The sequence below is a fragment of the Lutra lutra genome, chromosome 11, assembly GCF_902655055.1.
Source record: "Lutra lutra chromosome 11, mLutLut1.2, whole genome shotgun sequence".
In the NCBI taxonomy this organism is placed as follows: Eukaryota; Metazoa; Chordata; class Mammalia; order Carnivora; family Mustelidae; genus Lutra; species Lutra lutra.
The window spans coordinates 37,209,910-37,223,826 of record NC_062288.1 but is presented as its reverse complement, the minus strand read 5'-3'; the positions used below and the strand labels follow the sequence as shown (position 1 = coordinate 37,223,826).

General features: G+C 35.8%; 1 protein-coding gene across 1 annotated transcript in view; it reads right to left on the bottom strand.

Annotated features, from left to right (window-relative positions):
- Positions 1–13,917, bottom strand: part of VPS50 (VPS50 subunit of EARP/GARPII complex) — a 128,686-nt gene that overhangs the window by 54,459 nt on the left and 60,310 nt on the right. The window contains exons 15-16 of the mRNA XM_047694559.1: positions 5,677–5,771; positions 5,251–5,349 (exon numbers count right to left, since the gene is read on the bottom strand). Coding sequence (XP_047550515.1) covers positions 5,251–5,349; positions 5,677–5,771 — 194 coding nt within the window. The remainder of the gene's footprint in view (positions 1–5,250; positions 5,350–5,676; positions 5,772–13,917) is intronic.

Sequence of the window (13,917 nt, the reverse complement as noted above, 5' to 3'; positions counted from 1 at the left end):
GAACAGGTACAATTCAAATAAAATTTAAAAGATTTTAAAGGGTAAATATTGTAAAGAAGACAATAACCAATCTAAGAAGCATCTCAAATATGCTGACCTACTAATTAAAGGGAAAAAAAATTCATGAATTGGAACTGTGTGAAATCCAGATCTTGTAATTAACCTGATAAAAGACTTGATGCAGTAAAAGGCAGATTCCAAAAACAAATGATAAAATCAAACACTTCAAGGAAGGTAAAGGTTCTGCTATAAGCCTGTCACATTTAAAGAGAAGGAACTTGATGCTCAGAGAAATAAGAAAACCAAATTACAGAGGTGGTAAAGCTAGTTAGTACAGAGGTAGGAACCCAATACCACTGATAACACCACACTGCCCCAAACACAGGAAGAAAACTGGAAATCAATAACAACAGTATAAACTAAGAGGAGTTTAAGAATGGTCTACCACTATTTATTATATACTATGGCAGAGGGAGTTAGTCTAACATCAGAAAGATACCATGAAGACTTTGTTCTCATTTTAACTCTAAAATTTAAGCCCTATTGTATAGTTTAGAAACATATATGTTTTTACTTTTAAATAATCTAATTTCTAGTATTTTAAATATTAAAGATAATTTATCGGTACCATTACCGCCAAGTCCAGGAACATTTGCTTTCTAAAAATATTGCCCCTATTTTCCTAAGGAACATAGCAAAGAAAGTTGCAATAATTACCTCATATTCCACACACATTCTTTTATACAACATGACCTTACCACTTCCCCAACAAATTTCCCTCCTCTTGAATCTGGGTAGCCTCATGACATGCTTGTATTCAGTGGAATATGGTAGAAGGACTGCATGACTTCTAAACCTACATCAGAAAAGGCCATGAAGGTTCGACCTGGGGCTTTTGGAAAACTAGTACTGTGGGAAGCCAGGTGTCATATAAGAGAAGTCCAACCACCCTAGTTCATCATACTGGAAAGACCACATGCAGGCACTCTGGCTAACAAACTCAACTATGTACATCCTTCCAGCCATCTCCACCAAGGTGCAAGCAAAGCCGTCCTGGATCCTCTAGACAAACCCTACCATCAGCTGAGTACTACTCAGTCACCACAGCCAATCCTCTAAGGAGCAGAAGATTCATTCAGTTCACCTCTTCCTAAATTTCTGACTCACAGATTACATGAAATCATGACAAAATGATGGTGGTTTTAAACCCTAAAGTTTCAGGATAGTTCGTTACACAACAATAGTAGTTAAAACAGGTTGGGCACTTTTTAAAGTGCCCAACCTGTTTTAAACCTTTACATTTGTTAGACTGTTTCCTTGGAAAAAAAAAAAAAAATCTCGAGCTCTATCATAAAAAAAAACTAAAACTATTTACTGCCCTCTCTGAAACCTTAGCCAAAAACACTTATTTGGCAAAGAATATATGAAGATGAGAAAAAGCAAGTGAGTTCTAGAAGATAAAAGGCCCAGTACTCAAAAAAACAAAAAAAGATTAAATCACTTAGGCTGCCTTCCACTCAGGTCTTGATCCAGGCGTCCTGGGATCAAGCCCCACCTCAGGCTCCCTGCTCAGCAGGGGGCCTGCTTCTCCCTCTCCCACTCCCCTTACTTGTGTTCCCTCTCTTCCTGTGACTCTGTCAAATAAATAAACAAAATCTTTAAGGGAAAAAAAAAAAAAAAAGATTAAATCACTTGGTCCAGGCAGAAAACAAAGAGAATTATATGGGTAATAAACTTGATTCCAGAAACACACATTTTAAAGATACTTTAAATATAAACCTTTCTCTACTTTTGATACTTTCTATACTTTCAATACTATAAAAATAAACCCTCAGACAATGGGAAAGTTTTTCTCCCTAAAAGGAGAGCTGACCTCTCTCCTCTTTTAACACCAGTTGCTGGACCTTTAGAATCCTTAAAAATATTTTATAAGATTTGATCATTAGAGTAATTACAAATTAACGTGCACTTGTTAAATAGAATGTTCTGGCAATTAAACTACATAATTTCTATGACATTACTGTTTAAATCAGATAATTTGTGCTTTTGGGACTTCTATCACATCTGGCAGAAGAATAATAGTGTTGGATGTATACAGACTTAACACTGAACATTAAAGAATTTGTGTGAATAAAATATTCATTTGTGTGAATATTTTCGTAGAAGAATTCACATTGATAGAGATTGTGTTCCCTCACAGACTCATGTAATTTTGCCTTAGAAAAAGATAATGTCATACAGACTTTTATACAACTACCACAAGCAACTGAGTACAGTTTATATAAATAGATGTTCCACGCACAGAGTAAAATGCTTCTATTTTCACTTTTTTATTATGCCATCATCTTATACTAATAGCCTAAGTGGACTCTAAGTCAGAATAATTTGGTCTAAGAATTTCTAGATTCTCAGGAGCTCTATTTGGCAGTAGAAGACCATGAAACAAATTGTAAGGATGTTTTAACACTTTTATTAACAAAATTAAAACCCACTTGATCTATATTTCACCATGTTTCATACTGCTTTTAAATATTTATGTAGTATGATTTGGTGAAGAAGATATTAAATTGGAATTTAATAGATTCATCACTAACGTAATGACTTTCGTCAACTCAGTATTATGTACATTGGCATCATTTCTAAAACAACTGTTAAGTTTCTCTTGCTTTCTAAAGAAAAAGATTTACTGCAGAACCCATTAACAGTTGGCACTAACTTTACCAAATGATTTTTATTATAATTTTCCAAATGGCAGCTGTTGGGAGAGAGAATGACCATAGCCAGTATATTAACTAGACTCATTTTGATACTGGGGATAGAAAAGAATACTTTTAGAAAAGTTAAATTTTTACTTTTTAACCTATTCCAGTATTCCAATATACAACACAGAAAGAAAAAAGGGCAAGATCTACAGGCAACGTTTTGGAGATCTTTTCGTCTAGCCACCCCTTTTTGTAGTTTGACAGGACCATCAGCCAGAGTTAAATGATTTGTCCAGTGTCAGGGAGCTGGCAAGCACTGAAAGTGGTATAAGAACCCAAGTCTACTATCTCCCAGTCCAGCTCTCCTTCTGAAAGTTCTGTACAGTCTCTTCAATGGAAAGAAATTTCACACATATTTCTAAGGGAAGTCCATTAAAATGTTGAGTGTTTTGGAAACATTCAATAATTCATTTCTTTTTTTTTTAAAGATTTTATTTATTTGTTTGACAGATTACAAGTAGGCAGAGAGGCAGGCAGAGAGAGAGAGGAGGAAGCAGACTCCCCGCTGAGCAGGGAGCTCAAAACGGGGCTCAATCCCAGGACCCTGGGACCATGATCTGAGCCGAAGGCAGAGGCTTTAACCCACTGAGCCACCCAGGTGCCCCTCAATAATTCATTTCTATAGTCTAATTTCATCAAGGTAAACTTTAGAGAGGAATCTCCATCATGGTCATAGTCTAGAAATGCCCAGATCTGGCTCCCCCAGATGATGGACACTTTTGGACAATAAGTGTCTTACTGACTACAAGTAATCTTTGGGAAATGGACACCTGTCAGGCTTTCATTGTGACAGGTAAGTGAGCCTTTTGGCTCCTTCATAGTTCCTTATCCTTTCCCATTTATGATTTTAAAACTCTTCCTTTTGTACAGCAATGTGTACAAGCCAGGCCATCTGTTTCAGGAGGGCTTAAGTTTTAACGGGGAAAAATATATATATAAATAAAGGCAGCATTAAGGTTTCATGTTGTCCCCTTACCACTGTTCTCCTGAGGTTTAGTCAATTAAAAATTTTTTTTCTAAATCTTCTAAACATTTTTTTAAAGACTTTATTTATTTATTTGGCAGAGAAAGAGAGATCACAAGTAGGCAGAGAGGCAGGCAGAGGGGTGGGGAGAAGCAGGCTCGATCCCAGGACCCTGGGATCATGACCTGAGCCAAAGGCAGAGACTTAACCCACTGAGCCACCCAGACGCCTCTAAACATTCTTTGAATTCAAATACAAAACTCAAATTCTCTGCTTCGGTTTAAATCTTAAACATATTTAATATTTCACAATAATAAAGAACACATACTTAAATATATTTAATGATTAATCATTGATGTCCAATAATCTCTCTTCTGACATGGCACCTATGACTATGACCAGGTATTGACTCTGACCAAGAAGAAAAAGCAGAATTGAACATAATTAAATATATATATACATACATATGTATGTATGTATATATATATCATTGAGACAGGAAAAAAACAATAAAGTATCATAAAAATTATAATAAATAAATAAATAAAATAAAATTCTTACTTTCCCTGGCACCAAAGAACAACAAAATCAAAACTTAATTTCAAAAATTAAAATGTGGAATAAAGTAAGATCTAACAATTCAATGATAAAATATATAAGGGATATAGTATAGTCTCCACCTTATAATAAGGAAAGATCTAATAAATAGCTCTCTCAATTTAATGCTGTTTTAAGCATACAATCACACTGCTAATTAAACACTCTTTCCCACCTTCTACCATTCCCAAAACCATTCCTAATCACCCTTTCTAAAGTCAGTAGTTACTGTTTTGCAATGTAATACATAATTTTGACTTTATAGCTAGATTCTGAATATCATGCCTTCTTCAGAAGCCTTCTTACCCCTAAAAGGCAGATGCTTTCAAGTACACCTCACTGAGTGCTACCTCTACTGATCTAATTCCTTAGTAGCTCACACCACATATGCAGATACAGGATAGTGGTCAAATTCTTTTGGTGAACTCCAACATAATAATCATCTTTCACCATAAAGAAATTGGTTCAATATGTAGTTCAACATTTTGAGGCTTCAGGACAATCTATCAAAATTTACAATAAATAAGAAATGAGAATATTTTATGGTATTTTTGGCAGAAAAAAAATGTCCTTAACCAGCACAAAAAGAGCTACAAAGAATAAATTCTTTCAAATTCAAAAGTAACTGGGGCGCCTGGGTGGCTCAGTGGGTTAAGCCGCTGCCTTCGGCTCAGGTCATGATCTCAGAGTCCTGGGATGGAGCCCCGCATCGACCTCTCTACTCAGCAGGGAGCCTGCTTCCTCCTCTCTCTCTGCCTGCCTCTCTGCCTGCTTGTGATCTCTCTGTCAAATAAATAAATAAAATCTTTAAAAAAAAAAAAATTCAAAAGTAACTGTTTAAACCAATTAATGCTATAAGTTTTAAGTGTTAGACAAAGTATTCTCATTACCTAAATAAGTCTATTCATGTTTTATTACCGTTCTTACCTATGGTAGTTCTTAAAATAATTGACACTCTGTTTTCTAATGGACTCTTGTAAAACTTCAGATTTGCTACCACAAAATTCTTCTCCAACTTGCATCAACCTAGATGGATAAAAAGATTTACATAAATTTCAGCAACATCCTTATTACAGAACAAAAGTAGTCCAGGTCATCTTTCTTCAAAGGTAACACACCATAAAAATGGAAATTTAAAGAAATTCTAACTTTCACAAATTCATTATGGTTTACAGACATCTGAAGGGCAGAAATATTTAAACACATTCACATACACCCAGCAGAAATTAGATTATGAATGTTCAATTGTCATTTCCACGAAAAAGTTATACATAACTCACTGATTCATGATTTCTTTGATTAACATGGTTGAATGACTCAAACTAAAGAATAAAACAAGATCTCACACAGTACCTGCTGATTATATCCAAAACAAAGATGAAATCATCATATTTAAATATAGACAAATCTGTTCCAAGCAAGTAGGTTTTTACTTTTAGCTGAACATCCTGAAAAAAAAAAAAACAAAAAAATATTTCAAGTAAATCCAAAATATAGAATGTAAGTTCCAAGAACCATTTATTCTATAGTTACACATTGAAATTAGACAGGAATACATTCTTAAGAATATATATTTAGGCTAATAATCAATATTCTTACAGTGATATCACGAAGACAATTCTATAAACATCAGATATAAAAATAACAATGATGACCATCACTATTAATATATACATATATGCAAGATAAAAATTATATCCTCATTTTGGATACGAAGATCAAAATCATCATCATTTATGAGTGGCTTGCTAGGCTAGAAACCTCAGAATAATAAATTCAAAAATAATTAGAATAAGATAACTATGGGAAGTGATTATGTGCAATACATAAAAATTAAGTTTTCATGTATTTTTGCTATAGTATCTTAAAATGAGACTCCATTTAAAATAAATATTAAAGGGGCGCCTGGGTGGCTCAGTGGGTTGAGGCCTCTGCCTTCGGCTCAGGTCATGATCTCAGGGTCCTGGGATCGAGCCCCGCATTGGGATCTCAGCTCGGCAGGGAGCCTGCTTCCTCCTCTCTCTCTCTGCCTGCCTCTCTGCCTCCTTGTGATCTCTCTCTCTCTCTGTCAAATAAATAAATAAAATCTTTAAAAAATAAATAAATAAAAAATAAAAAAAAATAAAATAAGTATTAAAAATATAACATACTTAGCAATAATTTTAATAGGCAGCATTAGACCTGTAAGAAAAAGCTAAGAACCCTAACAGGACTCAAAAGAAATTTAAATAAAATGAGAGTCGAGGGACTGAATGAGTATAAAGATGTCACCTTTTCCAAATTAATGTAGGGGTTCAGTGAAATTCTAACCAAAATCACAAAAAACTTTTCCAATAAATAATCATTCTAAAATTCACCAGAAATAACAAGCAATAACTTCTTTTAAAAATATAAAGCTGCAGATGGAATAAAAGTTGTAAGTGATATTGAAGGACTTGTCCTACTTGTACTAAATACATTAAAAACTATTTTTTTAAAGATTTTATTTATTTGACAGAGATCACAAGTAGAAAAACTATTTTTTAAAAAAGAATACTGCCAAAATCCAAAGAATCAATAAAACAGGACAAACAACTCAGAACTAGTGCTAGTACATACACAAGACCTTAATGATCAACAGTAAAAACTACGGTTTGCTGACTGTTTATATTTTATCAGCATTATACTAAGAACTTTATATATTATCTTTAATTCTAAAACAGCTCTGTTGAGCAGGCATTTATTATCCTCCAAAGAGAAGAAAAACTGAAAACAGGTCAAGTAATTGCCTAAGTTCACATGCCCCAAGAATAACAATGCTAAGAGTTGAATCCTGGTTCTCTCTACCTTCAGAGTCTCCTCTTTCCTTGCTACAAGGAAGCACCACACATAAAAGAGACAAGAAAAAAGATTATTCAGAAGGTAGTAGAGGAAAAAACAACTACATTTGGGGGGAAAAACTCCTCTCTCCTCTCTTTGGATCACATATCAAAGGACATACAAATCGATTAGATAACTGTTTTTGTATGTTTGCAAAAAATTAAAAATTAATGCAATTTAAAGCAAAAATATTTTACTAAGTGTTGTACTTACTAAGTGTTCTAGGCAGTACTCTAGGGGTTAGGGATATAGCAATTAATACAAAGTTTAGATAAATATCTATAATTACCAGATGAATGTTAACCTGAGCTTTATACAGGAAGAAGTATTTTAAGAATAAATGTAGCACAGATATTGAACTCAAGTAGGAAGAGGCGAATCTGGTCTCAAAACAGGTAAAACTGCTGCCCAGTCGCCCACCAGCCCAACCCACCCACACTGCCATTGCCACTGCCACTAGGGAAGGAGGGCCAAGATCCAAAGGAACCAGAGCAGTTGAGAACACTTTTTTTTTTTTAAGATTTTTTTTAATTTACATTTTTTTTTATTTTCAGCATAACAGTATTCATTGTTTTTGCACCACACCCAGGGCTCCATGCAATCCGTGCCCTCTCTAATACCCACCACCTGGTTCCCCCAACCTCCCACCCCCCGCTGCTTCAAACCCCTCAGATTGTTTTTCAGAGTCCATAGTCTCTCATGGTTCACCTCCCCTTCCGATTTCCCCCAAATCCCTTCTCTCTAACTCCCCTTATCCATCAGAATCCCAGAGGAGAACATAGGCAGTAACCTCTTCGATATCAGCCACAGCAACTTCTTTCAAGATATGTCTCCAAAGGCAAAGGAAACAAAAGAGAACACTTTTTTTGGTTGTTTGAGCTTTGAAACTACAGATGACAGTTTAAAAGAACATTGTGAAAAATGGGGCACGCTTACAGATCATGTGGTGATGAGAGACTCCCCTCCCCCGCAAACAAAATGTTTCTGGGGTTTTGGTTATGTGGTTTATACTTGTGAACAGGTGGATGCAGAACATGTGTCTGACCACACAAGGTTGATGGGCCTCTACCGGAATCAAAGAGAGCTATTTCTAGAGAGGATTCTGTAAAGCCTGGTGCCCAATTCACAGTGAAGGAAACTTTGATTGGGGTTATTAATACAGAAGAATATAATTTGACAGACAATTTCGAAATGTTTGGCAAGATTGAAACCACAAAATTTATGGAAGATAGGCAGAGGGGGATTTGCTTTTGTAACTTTTGATGATCATGATAGAATTGATAAAATTGTTGTTCAGAAATACCACACTATTCATGGGCTAAACTTTGAAGTGAAAAAGGCCTTTTCTAAACAAGAAATGCCATCTGCTGGATCACAAGACATCGTGGAGGTGATCTGGCAACTTTATGTATTGTGGTGGAAACTTCGGTGAAAAAGGCAGTTTTGGTGGAAGAAGCCTGGGCAGTCTCTATGGTGATGGTTATGGATCTGGTGGTAAAAGTGGTAGATATGGAAGCAGAAGGTTCTAAAACAATTCAGAAGAAAAGGACTACAGATCGTAGTAGGAGAGAGAGCAAGGAGTTGTCAGGAAAGCTGCAGATTACTTTGAAACAGTCGTCCCAAATGCTTTAGAGGAACTGTAAAAATCTGCCACAGAAGGAACAAAGATCCATAGTCAGAAAAGTTACTGCAGCTTAAACAGGAAAGCCTGCTTGTTCAGGACTGTCATAGCCACAGTTTACAATGAAGTGCAGGTATTGGTTAATGCAATGTAGTGTCAATTAGATGTACATTCCTGAAGTCTTTCATCTCGTATCGCTTTTTCTTTTTCTTTTCATTACATCAGGTATATAGCCCTGTAAACAGTGGTAGTGGTACCAGGAATAAAAAATTAAGGAATTTTTAACTTTTTTAAAAAAAGAAGAAATGGGGGCGCCTGGGTGGCTCAGTGGGTTAAGCCGCTGCCTTCGGCTCAGGTCATGATCTCAGAGTCCTGGGATCAGGGCCCACATCGGGCTCTCTGCTCAGCAGGGAGCCTGCTTCCTCCTCTCTCTGCCTGCCTCTCTGCCTGCTTGTGATCTCTCTGTCAAATAAATAAATAAAATCTTTAAAAAAAAAAAAAGAAGAAATGTAGCATAAGTCACAAAGGATAAAGGTTAATGATCTGATCTCATAAAAATGCTGATAATCTGCATATTGAATATAAGTGAAAATTGACAAATGACATAGGAAATTACTCATTATCACATACATCATTTAGAACCTATAAGCAAAAAACGAGCAAATAACTCACAAATCAATAATTAATTGATTTTTAAACGTTCAGCTTCTCTAATAATTAAAGAACTATGAATTAAACACCAATAAAAATATAAACAGATTGAACTGCCCAATTAAAAGATAATGTCTCTCTCTCAAAAAAATATTTCTTTTACATTTATAGAAGACACAATTAAAACATGATCTAAAAGCCTTTAAAATAAAGGGACAGTCAAAGGAAAATATGAACAAAATAAACATAGCAATGATAATAATAAAGCAAGCTAGAATTCACAGCAAAATGCCTCAGGTCAAAAGAACCACATATTTTTTTTTTAAAGATTTTATTTATTCATTTGACAGAGATCACAAGTAGGCAGAGAGGCAGGCAGAGGGGGGGGGGGAGACAGGCTCCCCGCTGAGCAGAGAGCCAGATGTGGGACTCGATCCCAGGACCCTGAGACCATGACCCGAGCCGAAGGCAGAGGCTTAACCCACTGAGCCACCCAGGCGCCCGAACCACATATTTTTTTAAATTAATGAAGGGAATTACATACAAAGAAGGTAGGTAAAGTGGTTATTAGCACTGCAGCATCAATCAACATAGCATCCAAGTATAAAAAGCAAAAGCTAACATTGGAAATAAAATAAAAACCTGACAAAATTACAATCCTTCTGGAAGATTAAAACTCCTCCCTCAGAATTACACAGGCCAAGGAAACAAAGAAAAAATAAAGATATAGATTAGAATAATACAACTAATAATAAGCTTGCTTTAATATACACATAGAACTTAACTCCTACCACAAAGAAGAAATACATGGTTATTTTCCAAATACTCAGGCATAAATTTTTAAAGTGGATGACATTCTAGGATGTAAAGAAAATCTCAAATTCACAAGAAGTAGAAATATTGCAATCCCAATGCTCTATAGTAAAAAGAAATAAGAAGCATAAGAATAATATGAATAATTTCTTACATATCAAATATTTAAAGATGAAAATAAAAATCTTGGAATATCAAGACTTTCATATAGTTTGATTTGTAAGCTCCAAAAGGTCAAGTACCATGGGTTCACCAACATGTTCTTAAATCCACAGTGTCTGCCAAATTGTACAACTGATATGACTTTTCTTATAAATTTTCTTTTTGATTCTAAATGCATGGAAAATATTCTAAAAATTTTCATATCAAAAAATCAGTCTTTCTGATTTTGAGTTTAGTTTTTACGTTAAAAAAGCTATCTTCTGGGGCGCCTGGGTGGCTCAGTGGGTTAAGCCGCTGCCTTCGGCTCAGGTCATGATCTCAGGGTCCTGGGATCGAGCCCCGCATCGGGCTCTCTGCTCAGCGGGGAGCCTGCTTCCTCCCCTCTCTCTACCTGCCTCTCTGCCTGCTTGTGATCTCTCTCTGTCAAATAAATAAATAAAATCTTTTTAAAAAAAAAAAAAGCTATCTTCTTATGCTTTTCACTTTTCATTATCTCTATAATAAATTTATAATAAATGTATACAATTGTCACATGCTAATTTGTGGTTTGGAATTCAACATTTCAGATGTTAGAAATGTATTATGGTTAGAAATGTATATAACATATATATTTAACACCCACAAGTGGGGTCTAAGGCAGTATCCCAAAATAAAACACATTAATATTCCTGTAACATATAAATATTCACTTTAATGTGATAAATACTACAAAAAAACTTAATGACAATACAGGTTTGGTTCTGCTACTAAATGAATTCAAATCAGGTCAGGTTTTGCCTGCTGAATGTGTTATCAAAAAACATTTGTTTTTCAGAGTTTCTGCTTTTTTCAATTGTACTGAGCCTTATTTTTTCAATTAAGACTCAATGAGTTCCTGGGGCGCCTGGGTGGCTCAGTGGGTTAAAGCCTCTGCCTTCCGCTCAGGTCATGGTCCCAGGGTCCTGGGATCAAGCCCAGCATCGGGCTCTCTGCTCAGCAGGGAGCCTGCTTCCTCCTCTCTCTCTCTCTCTCTCTCTGCCTGCCTCTCTGCCTACCTGTGATCTCTATCTGTCAAATAAATAAATAAAAATATATATATAAAGAAAAAAAGACTCAATGAGTTCCTAAAGTATGCAAAATACTGTTTTAGAACTATTGAGAATTGGGTCGGGGTGGGGGGCAAAGGAGACTTGGAGTGATGGAGATGAAGATATTTTAAAGCCTGAAACCTACACACAATAGTCTATACTCAAAAGCATGATCACTTCCATTAACTGGCCAAATGCTTAAATGAGAATAGCTTTACCAAACCTCATATTTAGGGACACCTGGGTGGCTCAGTCTGTAAAGCATCCACTCAGGTCATTATCCTGGGGTCCTGGGATCGAGTCCCGCATTGGGCTCTTTGCTCAGTGGACAGCCTGCTTCTCCCTCTGCCTGCTACTCTCCCTGCTTGTGTTCACTGACACCCTCTCTCTCTCTGACAAATAAATACAATCCTACAAAAAACAAAACAAAACAAAACAACTCTCCTATTTAGCAGATTTTCCTATACCTGGAATGAAATCAAGTTGCCAGACTGAATGGAAACCGACTATATAAAATGCCAAGCCAATATTTCAAAGCACACTGAGTTACCAGAAATTCTATCATGGATTCTACAATTTCAATTAAGTATGACTAGTGTCTATTAGTAGGAGACTAAATCAGGAGATTAAATCAGAAACAATTCATATCTGACTTTAAATGTATACTTAATGAGATTTCCCTTTCCAGTATACATAATATTCAGAAAAAAGTCAGCCCAAACACACAATTAATGGTAAATAAAAAGTAGTTTAATATATAATAAAGGCCATACATAAAAACCCCACAGCTAACATACTCAATGTTGAAAAAAAAAAACTGAGAGCGTTTCCTCTAAGATCAGGGACAAGATGAAGATGCTACTCTTGCTACTTTATTCAACGTAGTATTGGATGTCCTAGCCACACCAATAAGACAAGAAAAAGGAAGAAGAAGCACCCATATTTGTAAGGAAGAACTTAAATTGTCACTGGCAGATGACAGGATATTATACATAGAAAACCTTAAAGATGCAACCAAAAAACTACTAGGAGTAGTAAATGAGTTCAGTAAAGTTGCAAGACACAAGATTAATACCTAGAAATTGGTAGCATTTCTATAAACTAATACCAAAGTAGCAGAAAGACAAATTAAGAAAATAATTCCAGGGGCGCCTGGGTGGCTCAGTGGGTTAAGCCTCTGCCTGCGGCTCAGGTCATGATCTCAGGGTCCTGGGATTGACCCCCACATCAGGCTCTCTGCTCAGCGGGGAGCCTACTTCCCCCTCTCTCTCTGCCTGCCTCTGCCTACTTGTGATCTCTCTCTCTGTCAAATAAATAAATAAAATCTTAAAAAAAAAGAAGGAAAGAAAATAATTCCACTTAACTATTGTGCCAAAAAGAATAAAATACCTAGGAAGAAACTTAACCAAAAAGGTGTAAGACCTTTACTCTGAAAACTATGAAACAATGACAAAAGAAACTGCAGACAACACAAACAACTGGTAAGATATTCCATGTTTGTGGACTGGAAGAATTAATATTGTTAAAATGCCCATACTACCCAAAGCAGCCTACAGATTTAATGCAATCCCTATCAAAATACCAACAGCATTTTTCACCGAAGTAGAAGAAATAATCCTAAAATTTGTATGGAACCACAAAAAAGACCCCAAAAAGCCAAAGCAATCTTGAGAAAAAAACAACAGAACTGGAGCTCCAGATTTCAAGATACACTACAAAGCTGTACTAATCAAAACAGTATGGTACTGGTGCAAAAATAGACACGTATATCAATGGAATAAAACAGAGAGCCCAGATATAAACCTACACTTGTATGGTATGATAAAGGAAGCAAAAATATACAATGGAGAAAAGACAGTCTCTTCAATAAATGATGCTCGGAAACCTGGACAGCTACATGCAAAAGAATGAAACTGGACCACCTTCTTAAACCACACACAAAAACAAACTCAAAATAGGGGCAGCTGGTGGCTCAGTCAGTTAAGCAATCAACTCTTGATTTTAGCTCAGGACATGATCTCCAGGTCCTGAGATCAGGCTGGGCATTGGGCTCTGTGCTCAGCACAGAGTCTGCTCATCCCTCTCCCTCTCTCAAATAAATAACACCTTAAAAAAAAAAAAAAAAAACCTCAAAATGGATTAAAGACCTAACTATGAGACCTGAAACGATAAAACTCCTAAAAGAAAGCAGAATCCATAATCTCTTGGACATGAGCCTTATTAACATCTTTATAGATAGGTCTCCTCAGGCAAGGGAAACAAAAGCAAAAATAAGGTATTGGGACTAGGCCAAAATAAAAAACTTTACATGGTGAAAGAAACCATCAACAAAATGGAAAGGCAACCTACTGACTGGGAGAAGATATCTGCAAATACATGTTATTCTCTTCTGAAAATAAAAGAGGATACATTTTCAGATTT